The sequence below is a fragment of the Polypterus senegalus genome, chromosome 15, assembly GCF_016835505.1.
Source record: "Polypterus senegalus isolate Bchr_013 chromosome 15, ASM1683550v1, whole genome shotgun sequence".
NCBI lineage: Eukaryota > Metazoa > Chordata > Cladistia > Polypteriformes > Polypteridae > Polypterus > Polypterus senegalus.
In genome coordinates this window covers 120,035,351-120,057,184 of record NC_053168.1, presented here as the reverse complement: position 1 = coordinate 120,057,184, position 21,834 = coordinate 120,035,351, and the positions used below count along the sequence as shown (strand labels likewise).

Genomic DNA, 21,834 nt, shown 5'->3' with positions numbered 1-21,834 from the left:
AACTCCAAAAATGGGTATTCAACCTTGTAAATTGACAAAGAAAGATGCATAAAAAAATAATACAAATCATGAACCTATTTACAATGTCATGTTGGCACATCGGTTCATATGGTTACCACACAGCTCCATAGGTTTGGGTTCAAGTCCTGGCTTAGGCACCACTTGCTGACTTTGCATGTTCCCTCATTAGCTGTGTGTTTTTTTTCCCAGGTACACCAATTTTCCTCACACGTTCCAAGCACGTGAAGGTTAGGATTACTGACAACTGCATGGCTAGACAGTTAAGTCCATCTGTGTTGTGTCCAGTGTTGATTTCTGCCTTGCTTCTAATGCTGCCAGAATCTACATTAGATTTCTGACTGACTATTTGGCAGGAAGATGATGGTTTGCTAGGCTACAGACCTGTGTGCCAAGAAAGGTGGTCAGCAACACTGCAGCCCCCCCAAGTCCTAGTACTCTTCTGCTTGCTCTCACACTTTAAATACAACTTTGAGATGTTCCCTGTACATAAGTTCTCTGACAGGTGTAGGATAAACCATCAGTATTAGCAAAACCATAAAAACATGGACTTAGACATAAAGACCACATTTTCACAGATAGTTTCATTTAGAGAACAGGTGTTCAGATATACAAATACCTGGGATGTACAAAGACAGAACCTGAATTATGCTAAAAACACAGAGGCCATATGCAAAAATGGCCTTATAATCAGCTGTAATTCCTAAAGTGACTCAGGTCTTTTGGCTTAGTCGGAACACTTCTGCATTTTATTTATTTATCAAAGGTTCAAGTGTACTCTTACGCAGTGGCACAGTAGTAACATGATAAAGGACGGCTTGGCTAAGCTGTTGGCCGTCATCAATAGTATCTCACATCCTGATCAAACTATGGGGCACCTTCAGGACAAGGCGGATTGTACAATTCTCTTCCAGGTGGTGCTATTGAAGGGGGTCTTCACTTTCATGTGCTATTAGTCTGGTTAAAAGCTATGTTGTAATGTTGATGTTTTTTGGCGCTTTACTGTGTTAATTTGAATTAGTTTCTGCATACCTTTCTATTTATTTATTTATATATTTATTATATTGTATCTTACTGTTTTACCATGAAGTTATTCTGTACAGTTTTTGTGTGTCTGATGCTGTAAAACTATCTTCTGCTCTTGAGATCAATAAGGATATACAGAGAAAACGACTCACAAGAAAGGGGGGATTAACAAAGTATTAAATATGTAGGTTCCAATCTACAGTGCATCTGGAAAGTATTCACAGCGCATCACTTTTTCCACATTTTGTTATGTTACAGCCTTATTCCAAAATGGATTAAATTAATTTTTTTCCTCAGAATTCTACACGCAAAACCCCATAATGACAACGTGAAAAAGTTTACTTGAGGTTTTTGCAAATTTATTGAAAATAAAAAAAAGAGAAAACACATGTACATAAGTATTCACAGCCATTGGCATGAAGCTCCAAATTGAGCTCAGGTCCATTATGTTTCCCCTGATCATCCTTGAGATGTTTCTGCAGCTTCATTGGAGTCCACTTGTGGTAAATTCAGTTGATTGGACATGATTGTACTGTAAAATCAAGTCCTGACTTATTCGTGAGTATATATAGTAATAAAGAGGAACAACAATAACGCCGTTTTTTTTTCTCACAGCCTATTTTGCTTCTACTTACCAAGGGCATCAATGTTGTTGGAGGGCAGTGTATGCACGTGTGTGTACATATGTGTCTTTTAACTGATAAGAGTGACTCTTATCAAGCTACTATAATACAAAATTGACAAATTTATAAAAGAGCTAACCAAAACCAGTGAATAAAACCTAAAAACCCAATCAATTTTGATTTCAGTTCCAATAGGAGATGTCTAAAATGTCTGTTGCAAAATGTACTACTAATGGGGGACATGAAATTGAAAGGGACCAAAAGATGCCAAAAACAGCTGTACAAAAACAAATAAAAAATGTGTTAGTAGTCTACAACATTCCATCTTTATATGGAACCACCAATGCTAAGTGCAATCAGTTCAGAAACACTGAGATGGAAGTTTTTTATCGAATCTTTACAAAAAGTCCATAGAGGCCATGATCTCAGTGATATAACCAGCCATGAATTAAGTGAGATTTACTGGCAATCATGTGTTATAAAAGTGTTAACATAAATTTCCACAGAAAAACTTACAAATAAAATGCACAACATAAGCCTTACCATCTTCACTTCCCAAACAGAGTAGGAGTTTGTTTCCACCGTAAAATTAACCATCTGTTCTACAGTGACTTGTATTACAACAGAAACACTCAAACAGCTCCATAAATTAGAGAAGTAGAAAAATGCTGAACAAATGCAAAAATCAAAGGCAACGGGGTAACACCTGACTCTGAAATTTGCACACAAGCACACACTTACAGAGCTGTACTCATCAGATGATGCATGAACATGAATTAGATATGGCCAGGTGAGGAAATGAAACCAGACGCACACAAAAAAATATAACATTCAGCATGATGAGAAAACAGCACCGCTCACTTCAAATATTTTATGCTCTTATAGACAATGCATTTTCCAGGATGGCTTGCACAACAGACACTATTCTGAAATATTTTATCCCATATAATAAAAAGTTTTCATTTTTATGGTGTAAGCACTGCATATTACAGTAATCAATCGGAACTGGCAGACTTGACAATACTAGTCCAACTAATCTCCATCTATCTGTACATGAGTCTTTGAACCCACTAAATCCAATTCAGGGCTGTGGCAGCATCAGGTACTAAATAAGGACCAACTCTATAGAGTGCCAATCCAGTAGAGGACACGCTCAGCTATAACCCTGTAATAATTTATTGCCAACTTAAACATCTTTCAAGTATTGGAGTCCTTGGAGAAAAACACAAACAGACAGGGAGGACATGTAAATGCTGGACAGAGGCTGGAAATGTGAAACTGAAGGGCACTGCGTGCCGTGTCACCTCTTCCAACGAAACACAGAGAAAGAGAACCCGAGTATAACACTGAAAATGTAATATCTGTCCACTAAAGAAAAGAAGAATATAAACGATATACAGTATGGAGAAGTGGCTGGTGTCCCCAAGAGCAGCTGGTGGTAAAACTATAATGGGTGATAATGCTGAAAAATAAAACTCGGTTGGCGGTGTCCCCTTACAAATCAGAATGAAATGTTTTGACCAACCCTCTTATATAGAGAGTCTACAGAACAATAAGGGGACAGCTTGGTATAAAGATGAACCTAGCAACTGTTAGATTCGGCAATCCTTATACGAGAACACTTTTAAAAAACAACTCAATTTCTAAAAGACTATGTGAACATACTAAATGGTCTTATCACTGTGGTCTGAATCGAAATCTTAAATCTGAAGAATAATGTACTCCATTATGTACTACACACCAAGAGTTTTAAAGGTAACAAAATCTGCAGTTGAGAGCTAACAGTAAATTAATGTTGGCTGACATCTAGATTACTGAAGGAAACATACAGAAGGAAATCATATTTATAACAAGTTATTAATCACAGTCTGCACTAAAGAGGAGAACAAAACAAAGCCCGAGTTACAGCTGAGATCAACAGCAGCCCATGCAGTGACAACTAAAGACCGAACAACTGCCACATGGACAAGAACACTAAGTTGTTGTGAAGTTGTATCAACAGAGATGTGAGAAGGCCACACTTCAGGAAGATTTTAAACACCAAAGGTAAACTTCACCTTGCACACTGGAATGGATGCCACATACAAGATCAGCAAACTGTCATCCGGAGGGAGTGTAGCACAAGTGCCTAAAGGTTAGGAGAGGGAAATGTGACAGTGGCAGTTCAAATCCCTGTTTATCTCACTGCACCGTATGACCTGGAGCATCTCACTTAACTTAAGAGTGCAACAATAATAGACACAACTGCACTGTAACACTAAAGTGTCTTGGGATAGACCTCATGTTAAAAAAAATATATATACTGTATATATATATTATTATTATATTATAAATTATAATAAAATGGTATTTGTGTGGAGGATCCCATATATCAGCAGTGTTACCCTTACAATATTATTTAACTTGGCAATGCAGCAACAGAAAAAATACAAACAAGTGCAGACACACTAAAGTGTCTTGGGAGAACATTAATTTCAGATAGTTCTGACATACAATGCAATGCACTGCATGGATGGAGTGTGCACTGCCAGTTACTACGATTTTGAACTGCACATCACAATATTAGCTTCTGCAAATCATACATCTCTTACCAGAGATGAGTTACTTTAGTTTCTGCTACTTTAGTAGAGAAAGTGGAAATGCAGGATGACTGCACTACATTAATGAAGTCATGAGGTTAATTTTTTAATTTATTTTTACAAAAAAGGTAAAAAAAAAATAAATGTCTGTGCATGTAAGGCTTTCCTAGTTGCTGAGACTCTGGCCTAACACAAGTGTTGTATGTTCAATGTTGTTGGTGCAATTTAACTGAGCAAGCACTGCGTAAAAGGCAACCTGCGGGCAGGCAGTTCTGTTCCACCAGATCATTCCACACTGCTGACTTGCCAAGCAATCACTGTACCTGCCATGCATCATACTGTAGAAATTATGGGAAACGTGTAGTGTGAGCTTATGATGTAAGCAGATAGCACTGTCCAGAAATTAAGGAGCTGGCCCATGAGTCAGATGGTACCTGGTTGAACACTCAACCGTGATTCACTGAGTAAGCCACTGTACTTGCCAAGACTCATATTGAATACAAATAGACAGTACTGGGAGTCACATTTTGAAAAATTACCATATGAATAATGATAACCTGGCTCTGAAACAGTAAAGAACTTTGAGATTGCGTTCACTAGAGGAAGAGTACTAAGCTGCTTTTAACAAACAGTTGGTGGAATGGCAGCTAATCCACAATCAGATGAATCCTAAAAAGAGGGACTTGGACAAAAAACAGGCTTGGGATGATTTACGGCAATTGAATATTAATGTAAGTAAATGTAGGGTATTACACAAAAGTTGTAGAAATGTTAGATCATAATACACAATGGAAAGTCTAAAACTTCAAAGTACCCCTTATGAGAAGGGCCTAGGAGACATATTGGGTTGGTCCCTGTCAACATCAACATAGTGTACAGAAGCAAACAAGAAGGCTAATAGAATGGTAGGTTATACAGCATATACACGATATGTGAACTATAAGTCAAGGGAGGTTATGTTTAAGCTTTATAATGCACTGGTTAGGCTTTAGCTGATGTTCTCAATACTACCAAAAAGACACAAGAGACAGTCCAGAGAACAGTTTTCTTAGGTTGACTCTACGATGAGGAGCGATTAAAGAAAGTGACCTGATCAATGTGTTTAAAATTATGAAATTACTTTAAAATGAGTTCAACAAGAACATTGGGACACAGTTGGAAATTTGTTTGGGGAAATTTCATACTAATGTTAGAAAGTTTTTATTCACGTAGAGAATTAAAGGCACACAGAGTAAATGACAAAGTAGCGAGGTGGACAGTAGGACTTTAATGAACTTCAAAATTCGCCTCAATGTCATTTTGAAGAAATTAGCTGGATTGCTCTTGTCAAAAGTTTTCTAAAGTTCAACTCGATATAGGTGCTAAATGCTGAGGTGCACAGGCAATTGTGTCTATTTAGAATAGCTGGTAGGCACAGCATCTTTGGATAGACAACCTAAAGAAGGTGAAAAGGACTGGCACAGAGTGAGAAAGTGGCAAAGGGAGTGAAAAGACAATCTGCAGCTGAAGACAGTCGTAACAAGTGCCAGAAAGGGACACCCTAATTATGAAGATTAAATGAGGAAGATACCTTCCAGCACATGAGCTGAGCAGTTTCTATTTATGCCCTAATGTAAGCCAGTATAATAATAGAAGTGTAAAGAAGCCAACCACGTTTTTAGCCAAGAGGATCCCCACCCACCCCCTGTGTACTGGGGCTCTGCCAGCTTATGGGACAAACACTGAATCACTGGTGGGGACACAAACTACAGCTTTGTGGTTTAGTCAATCCCCTGAGCGACTACATCACACAATGTAGAGGCTACTGCAGTACAGAGAATAAACAAGCACCTGCCACTTTAAAAGTTACACAGTGAAATAAACAAAAAACATAAATCGACCAAAACGACTGTGAGGCTCTAAAGCGAGTAAAGCTGACGTCTTGTTTCAGGTTCACTTCGAGGTCTCGTAATCCCAAAATACACACGTGGTACAAACTGTCTGGCCGAGCCAGTCCCAGCTTGTGCAGCAGAGGTTAATGAAAGGCGATCTAGCTGGAAAACCGGTTTATTACCATTTTTAATCCTCCACGTTCTGCACTCATAAGTTACAGAAACGAGCGCATTCAAGAACTAGACTGCCATCTCGCCCCTAAGGCTGTAATTTAGTTCCTCCAGACCATCAAAATTTGCTCAGTAGGGTTTTTACAGCCTATATTTTTGGCACTCAGTTGCAGGCTTAATGACGGCTCCAATTTTGTTCCAGTGCCCTCATTTACTGCTTGATGTGCTATAAAGAGCATTTGGGTTTTTAAGCAGCAAAACCTCAGCCTTTAGCCAAGGCTGTGGCTCGTGACTCCTGCTATTGTTTTTGCACAGGGTTAGTCCTGTCTTGTGTTTCACAGCCTGTCAAGGCCAATTGCTCTTTTAATGTTAGATTTACTACACTGGAGTCTCCTCCATCTCTCTCCCTCACTCGCTCATCGTGTCACACAGTCTGCCTTGCAGGATCCAGAGAAAACGCCGTACCCCCACATAAAAGCCAACACGCTCTGTGATTATGTAAATGTTATTAATAGCCATCCACAGTCCTGCTAAAACCCAAAGAAAAGCAACCAGTCTCTTTGAGCAATTTGAAAATTATACGGCTGGATAAACTGTCACTATTTCTCTTCCATATGTTAATCTGGGGCTCTTCTTTATTTTTCAGAGAAGGCACCTCTGAACATTTGCGATTGGAAAGGGAACATCAAATGATGCTCAGAAATGTGATACACATTTTAATTTCACACTCCATCAGCCTTTACAGCTCAGGTTCAGAAGAACATAAAAAAAAAGACACTGGCAAGCGGCCACACTTAGTACAGCACAAAACAGAGGTCTCATGACATAATGTTTTTAATTTGAAAATGTTTTTGTCCTTTATAAGGAGAGGGATTGCAATCTGTGCTATCTTGCCGCTGCACAACAAGCATGCTAACAATGCTCTTTATTTTTGGGAGCCACGCATTTAAACACGTCTCATACTGGCCCATTACTGCATCTGCTTAAAACTACTGGAGTTATCGTTTTGACCTTTAATGTCCCCCCTCATAATTACATTTCAGCTATCAAGAGTTGAAGTCAGAAAATGGTCCTTTAGGTCTCTACTTTGATGGATCAACTGACTTAATGGTGTGTAAAGGAAACTCTAAGTACAATTTATCACTGGCGATATCTGTTACTGATTTCTACGCTCATCATGCTTCGTTTTTATTATGCCAGAAATAAGAAAAATGAAAAACTAGACCAGGCAATCGATATGGCTGAGCAGTTCTAGTGTACGTGTCTCCAAACTGAGCTTTAGCATTAATATTAAAAAAAACTCCACTGGCCCAGAATTCATGCAATTTAATTATAGGGCCCTCAAGAATGCCCTGAAATGACCCCTCTCTCTCTGACTGTCTGCAAGCCCCATATCGCTTCATCCTCTTTAATATGATGAAAAGAATTTTATTGTGATAATGAAAATGCACAATAATTGAGAAAAGAAGAAAAAAAAAAAAAAGATGACGCCTATCCGAATGTTGTTTTATTAGAGGGGCTAGTTAGAACTGCTGCTCAAAAAATATGCACTATATACAGATGTTTCCATAAAGATTTATGTTTTTCACCAGATAATCATGCAAAAGCTGAAGCACTTTTGGCTATCAGGCTGATGGAATAGTAATGCAAGTCAAAAAACCAAAAGATGTGCAAATTCCTTGTATTTGTACCCGTTGGCACGTCATGCCACAAAGCAGTAGTTAAAATCAAGGTTTGTAAACTTGCTCATCTTCATATAGTCACTAATAATAAGCTACTTTCCAGTTTAAGCAAACTCTCAGAACAATCCTTTTATTTTATTTTTTTTTTAAGTTGTTAAACCTGTCACAGTATGTTGTGGTAGGATATATAAAATATAAGACATTTGACAAACCAGAGGAGACCATTCAGTCCATCAAGTCTGTTTGTTTAGCCGATAGCCAAGCTGTACCAATATCTCATCCAGATTCTTCAAACACTAGAGCCTACGAAAAAAGTGTAATCCCGGGCCACCTTAAATTCCTTCGCACCTCTCCATGAGTGTCTTTGTTTTGCAGCCTGCTATCCCATCCTCCCCCACCCACGCAGCTGATGTTCTCCCAGCTCAAGACACTTTATCTGGGTGTGAGGTGCCTGGAGTTGAACAGGGTAAATAATGGATCATTATTTGGAATGCATGCATTTCATGTGTGTTCCATGTCAACAATGATCTGGGTAAATGTAGGATGACAGGAAATGCAAGGCAAAGGGAAATGTTAAACACATAAATAAAACATACATTTTTTCTATTATAGTAAAATTAATAAAATGCTGACGTGAAATGTATAATGTGTGAAGGCTGAAGTTCAAATATCTAACACTTTCACAAAAGGTATAACAAAACAAGTGCACCTATATTCAAGAATATAACCGAAGAAAAAGAAATGATTCAATTTACTTGTTGCTGTCAATATGTAAAAACTGAAGGCCATTTATAAATTGCATGGGTGGTTTAGAGGTAAGAGCGACTGCCTCTAAATCAAGATGTTGCGGGTTTCAGATAGGGTCTTTCTCACATTTTCTGTTTTGAGTAGTGAGCTGCTATTGTTATTACTATTAAGTAATAAAAACATACATTTGATTTGGTAATACCCATTGTAAATTTTTGCTACTTGTAGTTAGTTTTTTTATTCAATTTTACTCTCTCAGTCACATTCACATGGTACATGAATTTGCCTCTCCTTCTCTGATTCGATGGCATTTATCTCCATTCTTTTCACAAGAGCAGTGATGACCACAGTTGGTTATTGATGCCTGGTCAGAACTATTTGTTGTACTGCCAATCAAAGATACGATGCCCTGTGATTGCTATCAGATTATCATGTAGCATTTGCACTTTGGCAACAAAGACATGCATGAAGACCGTGTGGAAAACGACAGATTTGTATGTGCATGTGCAATGCTACTCCTTGTTTAGGAAAAGATCCCAGTCATCCCACGGGAGAAAGACTTTCCAAGACTGTGGTCATAAAACTTATGTGTTCAACATCTCTTGCCTCGCATTCCCTGTCATCCTACATTTACCCAGATCGTTATTCACCCTGTACTCCGGGCACCTCACAACCAGATACATTTGGAGAAGTCTGTGACTGGTTTGGGTGCGTGGCAGGAATAGCAGGCAGCTTGTGCTGATTGACACATTTGCTAAAGAAAGACACTAATGAAAAGGTGCGAAGGAATATACGGTGGCCCAGGATTACGACTTTTTTCATAGACTTCAGGGATTCTAGTGTTAAAGGTTCTCAAGGTTTCTGCTTTAACTCCATGTATAAGTAGTTTGTCCCACAACTCTTTGTGTAAAGAAGTGCTTCCTGGCTTCAGTCTTAAATGCACTTCCCCTTAATATCCAATGATGTCCTCAACTATGCGGTTCATCCTTCAGTTGTGAGAACTCTGTCTAATCTACTTTATTAATGCCTTTCAGAATTTTGAAGACCTGGATTTGGTCCCTATGCAGTCTCTTTTGCTGTGATTTAGCTAGTATGAGCATAACATCCCTTGACTCAACAGTTTTACAATATAACCTAACGATAGATAGATAGATAGATAGATAGATAGATAGATAGATAGATAGATAGATAGATAGATAGATAGATAGATAGATAGATATTTGCATTTTCAATAGCTTCTGTGCATTGTTTAGAGATCCTAGTGCTTTATAAAAGAATTCTGGTATGGTTGTCTGGCACTCCAGACAAATACTCCATTTCCAAGGCAGGTGGTACCTAAGGTCCTGAACTGTACTACACAAGACTGCCCATTCATATCCTAGCTCCAAGCCCACTGATCGATCCTCTCCAAGTCCCTTAACTACTTGTGCTCCACCTGTGTGCAGTTCTACAATGTAAAATATCTAATCTGTCATATTATTATACACCATGTTGAAATCTGCAGACTTCTAACGAAGAATTACTTATCACCCCCACACCATCTTGGCACTAAACACCCACCATTAGGTGATCAAGCATTTTGTAATGTAGCCGCTCTTACATTACATTCGACAGTCTTCTGCAATTGCTGCTTTTAAAGCTAATTTAAAGACTTACTGTTTAAACAGGCTTTTATGTATTCGTTACATCCTTTGTAGCAGATAGATTTTATATTATCTTTTTGTTTTATTCTTGAGTATCTCTGATTTTAACTTATTTATATCTGTGTTACAATAGGTGTTCATAAATAAAATATACAACCATTACTATTACAACTATTATTATTACAACTCATATTATTATTTGTACTTGTAAAGTGGGATGGCATTTACTATATAAAAGCACAAGAAAAGGCTGTTTGAGGGCAATTAGGGGATGATGGAAGGCTGACACGTTTTTTTTCTCGGTCAATTATATTGCCAATCCTTCTTGTGTAGGAAAACCTGTCAGGAGAATTTCAGGAGATGGCTGGCAAGACTTGTGTGTCCTTGTGTCATTTGTTTTGGAAAAGTGAATAAACATAGGACATGAGGGACAGATTCTCATGGAAGTTTCGTCCCAGCTAGAAGTAATGTTTTTACAGGTGAGCCTGCCTTATTGGCCACATGGTGAACTACGGTATCTCTCAGTGTAGTCTGTTAATTTAAATGATGAGAAATAAACCAGTGTTATTTCCAGACCATAGTGACCCACAAATATTTAATGTTTTGTCTGTCCAGCCTCGTTAATTAGTAATGGAGGTTAAAGAAACTGGATGGTTTTGTTTTGTTAATATACTGTGTTTATTGTTATTACTGGGGGACTGGCCTGTCCTTTTCCCCCTTTGACTGTTATATAAATTAAGTTATGGGATGAACTATCCAAAGGGTATGAATTGAAAGCAAGGAGTAGATTTCTAGTAAAATACAATAAAAACCATAAAAGAAAGACAGGCCAAAATATCAGACCCAAAAAGGGAAGAGTCCCATGCAGGGAATCTAAAATTGGTACACCTTAAGAAAGGTAAGAGTTCACTATGTGACTTGGGCAGATTACCACTAAGAGACATTAAACCCAGCCAGTGTCCTGCAGTTAACAATTTAGGGGATCACAATACTATAATCACCAGGCAATTAAATAGCGCTAAGTTAAAGCTGCTGGCAATCAGCGGAGAGATGGAAAGAACAGACAGCTCAGCAAGTACAAGTCTGTATCTCAAAACTATCACATAATAAAAGTGGTGTATGCAACATGAAAAATGCTGTGAACAAAACTGAAAAGGCGGCTCTCATGAGTTCTCTACACAAGCATCCCACATATCCAGTATCCTGGGTTTTAATCACACACCCAGTCGTTGTCTTATGGAGTTTGTATATTCTCTCTGTGTCTGCTTTGGTTTGTTTCTGGGTGCTCCCGTTACATCCCACACCTCAAAAGCATCTGCTTTATGAAGAGACCTCATGAATAAATTGGCTCTGCCTCAGTGAATGAGTCCTGTGATCAAATGACATCCCATCCAGGTTTGGTTCCTGACTTGTGCACAATGTGGTTGGGAATTGTTTTGCCCCTTACAACCCAACACCCTATACAGATTAAGTTAGTATGTTATGTATGCCATCCTGTATGGTAGAAAAAGGTAAGCAAACAGGGGATGAGAGGAATGTAAAGAAAAAAAAATCTTATTCAGAATTTCCTAAGCTGGTACAGGTGGATGAGAACCTTTAGTGACAAAAAATATTCAGCATTTGTGACAATAACTGCAGTGAAGAAGAAAAAAAAAACACTACATCCACTAGAGTTCTTTAGAATAAAGGTCATCACAACTGGAGAGGATTATGGGATGGTTCATTTGTTTTAGCCTTAGGGTAATCACTTGCCAGTACTCACGTTTTTTAAGCCAGAGACTTGTCCCTTGTCCAGTGGCTTTACAATGGAAGGTGTGAAGACTATTGCATTGTCCACTGGCTGTCCTTTCATAAAATATTTTCCAGCTTCAAATATATCCACAGTTATCATTTTGCCTTTAAATTCGGGCTTTTTGGGAACAAGAACCTGTATAGATAAGAAAACATTACATATATTAAACATTTAAATTTACTTATTTGGCTGATACCTTTATCCAAGGCGACTTACAAACATTAACGATACAACTGGTTACAGTCTATTGGTCTTCCAATTGGAGCACAGGCAGGTGAAGTGACTTGCTCAGGGTAACACAGTGTCAGTAGCAGGTGTTGAACCCACAACCTCAGGGTTTGAGGTCCAAAGCCGTAACTACCACACTACACTGCCCACTATGCCACACATTTTTACACAACAGAAAAAATGGTCCAATAAATTAATATTGAACCTGTTGATATAACAGAAATTTTTTTTACCAAAAGTGATTTAAAGTGAAATTAATAGTCACCAGTAACGCTTGAACCTCTGGTCCTCGAAGAAGCAGATCTCATTAAAAATAGCACCCCAGGTCACTCTGCTGAGGTCGCTGTAATGTGCTTCCCTGCCATGTGATGTCGCCACTGGTCTTTTCCTGACAGACACTCTTCTGAGGGTGTCAGCACCTTTTTTTGACAGAATGCTTCCTATGACTTTGTTTTTGGAGTGTCTGACTTGCGTGTATGATGAAAACGACCAGTTTGCCCGTGAAATACCCTTCACCGTACATACGCAGACATATCGCGTAGCTGCTGGGCATGTGGCCATGCTGCCACTCGCCGTGAGGAGGACCCGAAGCCTAATTACATAGCTGAGGTAGTCCCCCCAGTCCGTGAGTTTGTTTTGCTTTCAGAGTGTCTACGTTTTCCTCCCAGATAAGCTGTGGGCATTCACAGCTGTTGTGTGTTCAGGACTAGGCCAAGTCCTTGGGAACCTAAGTGTGTAATAAATAGGTCAGCCTTTTAAGTGTGCAACAATTTTCTGGGTCATGTGTGGAAAGATGCTGCGTACAGAAAAACATCTCTCCCACTGTTTCAGTTGTACATTTTTGCTACACAGTGGGCTAATTGTGCATGTGGGCTTGATGTTCTGGAAGGAACCAGGAGCAAAGATCTAAATCTCTGCTTTGGTAAAATATTAACAAATACTGTACATTAGCAGAGAAAAATCACAACACAGCCAACAGTTGTATATTAGTGTTGGAAAATTCCACAACTTCTAAATAATGTTAATAATTAAGAATACTAATTATATTACATGTATAATATTTATTAAATGTTGCCAACATGTAAAGTATGAACGAAACAGAGGCATCTCTGTCCTATGGAGACCTGCAAAGAGGAGACATCACACTATTGCATCATCAGAATATTCTGTTCGTCTCCGTACAAAATATGCATTTGTCAGTGTTGTATTTGTACTACAGAGAGTTGGTCTAACGAGACTGGCCATCAGCCTAAAAAAGGGCAGGATGGCAGAGGACAGCCTTTCACTTGGTAAGAATATGAACTGGAGAAATTCACAGTCCAACAAGTGTCTGCAGGACAGAGTGATAACGTCGGGCATCCTACTGAAACCTGCACTGCATTTACTTCACTAATCTAACACTCGGGTTCTGTACACAAAATAATGATGACATTGCCACACAATTAAAGACAGAGCTTTAAAGAGCAGCAAACTGAATGTTACCTTCCCACACTTCACATTTTAAATGCATAAGGAGAAAAATGAGTATGAGTATTTAATGAGTATGAATTTCATTACTTTTGTAATTAATACATTGACATTATTATAATTTAATTACACATATCCAAAAAGCCATTCTCTTTTAGAAAAACATATGTAGTTTATTTACAATACAGAAAATATACATAAACAAGCACGTATACACATTGAAAATAGTCTCCATGAAAGAAAATATGTTCTGCATACACTTGACTTTTTAACGACAAAAAAATAATATACCTAAAAAGGAAATAATGTGAATGTTCTACATACATAGTAGAAAACAGATTTTACAAACAAATAAAATGTCCAATGTAAAGTTTAAGTATTTCCACTGCTCATATTGTGGTTGTCGGTGTTTTAACTTTGGCATATATTGGTTCAGGGCAGCACGGTGGCACAGTGGTTAGAGCTGCAACTTTGGGATTCTGGGTTTAAATGCCACATCTTGCTCCATGTGGAGTTTGCATGTTCACTCACAGAAGGTATGGGGTTTCCTCCAACTTCCCTAGTAATTTGGATGTTAGGTTAACTGGCAATTCCAAACTGTCCCTTGTGTGATTGAATGTATGAATGGGATCTGCAAGGGACCACCACACTGTCCAGGGTTGATTCCTACCCTACACTTAGTGCCGTCCTGTCCAGGGCTGTTTTCTACCTTGTACCCAGTGCTGATTTTAAGATGTTTGAGAGTGCCGGATGTCTCAACGCTTGTTCTGCTTTCTGTGCATGAGAGGGCCAAAGACTGTAGCTGCACCAGATGCGCCTTTTAAGGTCCTCAGGTAACCTGTGGAGACCCCTGCCCCTTCTGGTCACATGACACTAAGATTGGGCTTAAAACAGCAGCAAAAAAAAATGGTAGACAGTTCATTGATGGCCACCAAATGTTCATAACTCCCTGAAGGGAACCTTGGGAGTTTCTCCTTTGCTTCACACTCTTAAGCAGGAACAGATTCAGTACTTGTATTATGGGCTGTTATACTTTGAAAACTTTGTGTGGACAATTTGCTAAGGCAATATTTCTCCTTAAAATACCTATATAATTAAGAAGACGACATTTAAAAAGGTAAAAATAAAGCCTCCAAAAGGCCAGATTACTACGTTTATCCCAAATTCCATGTCATGTTTTATTACAGTGCACCCCTACATCAGCCATGATGTTTTTTTGGCTTCAGTCACATTTTTAAATATAACCATTCATTTATTAGCTTATTTTTGCAAATAAAGCAATACCAATTTAATTTTTTATAAATGTACTTCTTACTTACAGGTTTACAGTAAAGTACATATTTATAAATACATTTTAAGACATTAAAAGTAAGACAGTTATAAATTTACTCTAAATCTTGGGAGCAATACAGTATTTCTAATAAATTACACATTTATTTGGTCATTTGTGTCAAATATACAGAGTAATGAACGTGCAACACGTCACCACCCTCCTGCTCTACGATTACCTTACAATTTCTGTCTTCTTTACCTTAAAAATCTCAATTATTTGTCACAGAAATATTTGTGTTAATATTGAAGATACTAAAACTACCACAGTTGAGGGAGAAACAATCAGCACAACAGAGTAGTGCAATATTTCACAGCGGTATACACTCACTGAGCAAATTATTAGGAATGTGAGCAAAAAGATACAGTAAGACGACTGGAAACGAATCAAAGTCGTGGACAGAAGGACTTGAGCCAAAACACAAAACAAACTCATAATCAAAAAGAACATGCAAAGATTCAAAATACCAGGAGAATAAGAAAAGGTTAGTCTTTTGTTTTTAAAGATGTAATTCTAATCATGGATATCGGGAGCTACATTGCGCCGCTTATTTAAAGTGTCACAGTAATGATGAAATTGTTGTGCCATGAAGGGCTACGCCTCCTGACACGGGAGAGGCATCAGCGAGAGAAACACAAAATGCCAACGCAGTAAATGAATTTCAAGAGAATCTTCTTATATAATACGCTACCGTGGCTGTTCGTTTGTCTGTCCAGGATTTTAAATCACCTGGACCACGCAAACCGTTTCACCTATTGACTTGAAATTTGGTACACGTACACTACGTGACGTCTACTATCTGCTTTCGGGGTGATGATTTTTATTACTCTTTTTATTTTTATTTTATTGTAAAATCAACTCTCGTCAGCGAGCAGCAGGGCGCCCGTGTAGCGCATGTGTATTGGCACCGTTTTCATTCCCTACCACCTTCGCCGTCACTTCCCGTACCACTTCATATCTTAAATCAATATTGAGGCAGATTGAACACTTAAGTGCCAGCTTAAGTGAAAAATTAAAGAAAACGTACCAAGTAATTGCAACACAAAAAACTAACTTAATCAGTTTTAATGCAAAAAGATGCCGACGAAAGAAGAGAAGCAGCGGGACGCTAGGGTGGAGAAAAGAACATCTGCTCAGGAAGCAGCAAGTGCATCAACCTCTGAGCGAACAAATGCTAAACGTACAGAAAAAGAGGATGAAAACTAGGAATGATCAAGTCAAGCGTATTCAGTGCACGTTATCGTGCAGGAAGCCATTACTGGTAGTAGAAACAATAAATGTTTCTTAACTGACAAATAAAATTACAAAACACAACCAGAAAGATACTTCATAAATAAAACATAAATACTAGCCCAAAGACGGTAGCGAAATAAATTTTACAATCTAACAATTCACAACAAGGCACTCCTGGACACCTACTTATCCATGCAATTGTCTAATCTGCCAATCATAAGACAGCAGATCACTGCATACATTCCTGCACATTCACGTCAGGAGCTTCTGTTAATGTTCAAATCAAACAGCAGAATAGGGACAAAAAATGTGATCCCAGTTATTTTGACAATGACATGATTGTTAGTGCCAGTTGGGCTGGTTTGAGTATTTCTGTAACTGCTGATCTCCTGGAATTTTCATGTATAAGAATGGTGTGAAAACGAAAAACATCCAGTGAGTGGCAGTTCTGTAGAGGGAAATGCCTTGTTGATGACAGAGGTCAGAGGAGGATGGCCAGAGTGCTTCAGGTGACACTCTGTATGACTGTGGTGAGCAGAAGGGCACCTCAGAATGCACAACGTGTCAAACTGTGAGGCGGATGGACCACAAAAGTAGAAGACCACGTCAGCTTCCATTCTGATCAGCCAAGAACAGAAAGTTGAGGATCTAATGGGCACAGGCTCGACTGGAGTTGGAGTTGAAGACTGGAATAACATTGCTTGGTCTGACTAATCTTCATTTTTTTTTGAGGCACAAAAATGGTCATTCACCCACCCTGAGTTATGTCAACAGTCCAGACTAGTGGTGGTGGTGTAATGGTGTGGGGAAACGTTTTCTTGGCACACTTTTGAGCTGTTAATACCAATCAAACATTGCTTGAATGCCATTGCCTATTTGAGTATTTTTGCTTGCTATGTGCATCTCTCTTCCTGGCCACAATTTATCCAACTTCTGCTGGTGACATTCAGCATGACTATGCATATTTCACAGAGCAGAAAAGGTGTCCCAAACTCGTTTAATGCACATAATAATGAGTTCATTGTTCCTTAGTGGACTTTACAGTCGCTGGATCTGAATCCAATAGTGCACCACTGAGATGTGGTTCAAAGGGAGATTCACAGCATGAATTTGCAGAAATTAAGTGAAGGAATCATGGCAACATGGACCAGAATCACAAGGGGATGTTTCTATCATCTTGTGGAATCCATGCAAAGGGAGTCCCTACCCAGTACCAATGTTGCATTCTTAATAATTTGCTCAGTGAGTACATATTACAATAAAGACAATTATCAGGATTTTATTAAAGCCCCTTTTTATTAAAACTTTCTCAAGCTGTATGCCCCCGTATTTATGACTGCTTTGCGTATTTTTTATTCAAAAGCTAAACAAACCTCAATTCAGAATGTAACTGGAAAATGCTATAGGATTATTACTAAGCATATTAACATGATGCACGTTGGTTGGACATGCAAGTAAGAGTTTTTTAATTTTTATTTTTGTTCCATTAACATATTTGCAGTGGCCTACCACAATGTAGAAGTTCACTAAATGAGAAACAAATGGCTCCTCTTACATCTGGCATTAACTCGTATTTTCACTGATCTAATCATAACTGGATAGCACTTGACCAAATTAAAAAGCAATTGTAAATGCACTTGCGATCAGATCACTTAGACCACAGTGCAGGGCGGTTAGAAACGGACAGTGACCACATATAACACAAAGACGAATGCAGATGCCTTCTCTCTGCACACAACATTCATGTAAATGGAAGCTGACATGAATTTTGAGCGGGGAAGGTGACATCAGATCTGTGTTCAAATATCAGAGATGCATTTTAATGGTTGAGGTAAACAAAAATGGCTAAATTACATGTGAATACAGCCTAGACACAAAACACATGTTAATGCAGGTGTAAAGACAGCCAAAATGCCTTATAAAGTTGGGATCTCCACAAAGGAACAACCTTCCTAGCATGTTCAAAATTCAGATACAACACTATGGTAGGCCTTACTTCCCATAATTCTGGCTATAAAATGAGATCCCCCTGCGCTCCGTGTGGATGGATAGCTAGATTTTTATATAATACTGTAATTCCTCACCCAAATGGAAGTGCCAGAACATCTGCCTCCAGCCACTGCTTTGACCTTGATTCTTTCCTTACGATATGTTGTATGTGGTGAAAGGCTATGAAAACAGACGGCCATCAAAGACCACCATTAGGAAGACATATCTGGCTTGTGTTCAAGGGGGCAAAGAATTAGCAACCTTGTTTAAAGGGTTCGGGTTTCTCATCACACAGAAGCGTCATTCTTGTTATGGAAGCGATTTCTTTCACTGGATTTGGGGGCGCACATAAAAAGACATTTTTAATTAATTCCAAGTGTTCAGTTTATGCATGATGAGCCATAACATATCTTTAAAAGGCAGTCTTTCCTCAAAACAGGAGTAAGTAGGCATAGACGGTCCTTCTGGTTTGATGTCACGGCTGGCACTTTAAGTACTTTTTTGAAGACTTGTCTGAGATATCTCTTTTGTGCTTACTGCTCAGAAGAATAAACCTGTATGAAACTCATTCAAAAAATATTCATCCCATTGTTGGATACCCATTGTCCCTGCACAAACATCAGCAGTAACTGACAGTATTGCAATTTGCTGACAACGCATCTGACAACACAGTGGGACATGAGGGGGGAAAAAAAGAAAAAAAAATGAACCACGTGGTGCTACACGAGCAGCTTTGTGGTCTGCGACTCCCTTACTTCAAATACAATGGCAAGCAAAGGCAACGATTTTGTTTGTTGTCAGCTGCCTGGCTACAGATTTCAATTCACACTGCAGTTTGCTCAATTTAAAAGAGTGAACAATAGTGGAGGGACAGAATGTCTAGGTCTTTGTCTGGCCTAATCTTAATATTTTATACGTCTGAGATCTGAAGTGTGAAAAGAGGAGCATATCTAAGGTGTAAAGCTGACATTAATGATCCCTTTATGCATTAGTTCTCCTCAATTGATAATAACAAGGACGACGTTGGTTGCGCCTAAGAATAGACAAATCAATTGCCGGTCAATTTCATTGCAGCAGCTGACCCTAGAGGTCTAGTGCAAGACACAAAGCTGATCACTCCTCATATATCTTATTTCACAGGCTAATCCTTCAGACACACAACAAAGAATAAATCAGCTTTGGAAATGCATAGTTAAGAGTCAACACTGTCTTCCTGAAAACAAGAAATGACAAAGTCACGGCGATCTTTCACGCATGCCTACTCTGAGACACCTCTAAGGCAGAGCAAAGTGTGTCTAACATAACAGATCATCAAAGCAGGCAAAAGGTGTTTATCCATCCATTTTCAAACCCACTGTATGGGGGATGCTTTAACCTTTTCAACAGACAGATTTCAGGTAAACGGCTGAAGGATGAAAGTCTTATCATGCTGAAGAGAAATAAAGTGTATTCTGGGAAAGCTGAAAAGCAACGCAGACCTTAGAATGTTTTCTAAAGCTAGTCTGTTTGCAGCTTTGAGTAGTGTTCTGTTCCCATGGGGGTTGTCCCTTAATTTGGTAATAAAGAATTAGTACCACTAACAGTGGTTTGAGAAAGTGACTGCTTTGCTAACGAATGGAAAGACTGGCTACATTTTCTTAGACTTTTTTTTTTTCTCAAAAAAGAGATCTCTGTTTAGTTTTGCAAGCCACTTTGTTACAAATTCAGAGTATTTGGATCAGTTGCTGTCTTTCTGACATATTTGTTAAAGAGCTCAAGTCAGCTACAAAACATGACCACTTTTGAGAGGAGTAACAGACTCTTTCATGGACACTTGCACAGGAGCGCGCTCTCTTTCTTTCTGGTAAGAAATCCCTCATTTTATTTTTCGCTTAAGGATATTTAATATGTAGTTAAGAAACTGGGTCATCAGGGAAATGTCATTTGAGACTGAATAAAGTCTGTGTGAACCCACCCAGGTCATATCATTATTTGTATCACATTTGCTGCTATACAAACAAGTGTTTTTTTTTTTTTTTGGTTTTGGTAAAAGCTTAAATCAACGTCTCTTGTCTGAATATTAGCTATTAGTGAGCCTAGTGCTACAATTGATCACTCCTTGTCTAACTGTGATTCCTTAAGGGCACTGGGTTGAAGTATAGGAGTGAAAACAAAAGACGTCCCCTGCCATTAGAGGTCCCTAGGGTTGTATACGCAGAGTACAGTATGGGCAGTGAGCGACAGGTAAGAATTCACAGGTAACATTTAAACAGCTGGTTTGACATTTCTTCCTATCCTATATTAAGAAAAGAACTTAGGTTAGTTGGTACATCACTACTAATCCATCAATGGAGAAAACTACCTGCATTAAGTTATCCGACTATCTATTACTATTAGAAAAAACCCAATAATCCAAATATCTAAGAACTTGGACAGGAAGTGATTTATTGTATAAATAGGAATACCAAAGGTGACACTAATATTAAAGATTTTAATTTCAATATCAAGATACATAGAAGCAAATGCAGCGCTTCAGATACAGACGAACCACAGCCCAGTCTATGTACAACGTTTCACCACCAAGCAACGCTTTCTGCACAGGGCAAGCTGCAGTTCTGTGCACTGGAGGAACTGTGCTGCCCCGTAGCTTTGATAATCTGCCTCCATATCAACTGCAGTTCCCTTTCTAAATCTATCCTATGTTCACATATATTAGTAGAGCTGAATCTTTCCTGTGTAAATAATTAGTTCAAACACCAATTAGCTGCAGGTTCATAATGTCAATTTTTTTATAATAATAATGTTCAGATAATGCAGTTCTGAGGTTATTCTTAAGTGTAATGTATATGCCGAGTATACATTTGTTAAGTATATGCTTATAGAGTCATACTTACATAATTTGTTTCCTCTACCATTCACTTTCAGGTAAGAGTCTACTCTTTTGCTTTAACATTTACATTTCACTTACCTCAAGCAGCAGGAGATGCGAGATGGGGTTCGGGCGGTGTGTGTGTATGAATGTATGCCTCTTTCACAGATTTGACTAAATACTGCTTGGTATTTAAGCATCTGTTGGACTAGGAAAAGAGGAAATTATACAAAATATCCAAGCTGAAGTAACATTTGAAACACTAAACCAATCCATAATTGAAGTTGAACAGAATGTCTTTGTTTGAAGACAGGCATGTGTGTAAATTCGCCAATTTTTTTCAGTGGGAAATTTTGAAACTACAAAATTTTGTAGAGAGTGTTGTATTTGAAATATCTCAATGAAAATGGAACGGTCCAAAAAAAAAAAAAATGTCCTTAGAGAATAAGTGTGCCTCATTTCAACAAAATCAGTCCACTGGGAGATGAGTTGTTCACGCAGACAGACAGACAGACAGTCAGTCAGTCATACACACTTGATTATTGCAGTAGCTGCTTTTTGTAGTATATGGGAGTACACCAAAAAAT

The 21,834-nt window shown here is 38.5% G+C and overlaps 1 protein-coding gene across 1 annotated transcript in view; it reads right to left on the bottom strand.

Annotated features, from left to right (window-relative positions):
* cdkal1 (CDK5 regulatory subunit associated protein 1-like 1) overlaps window positions 1–21,834 on the bottom strand; it is an 821,501-nt gene that overhangs the window by 20,783 nt on the left and 778,884 nt on the right. Inside the window, exon 14 of the mRNA XM_039736195.1 lies at window positions 12,123–12,287. Coding sequence (XP_039592129.1) covers window positions 12,123–12,287 — 165 coding nt within the window. The remainder of the gene's footprint in view (window positions 1–12,122; window positions 12,288–21,834) is intronic.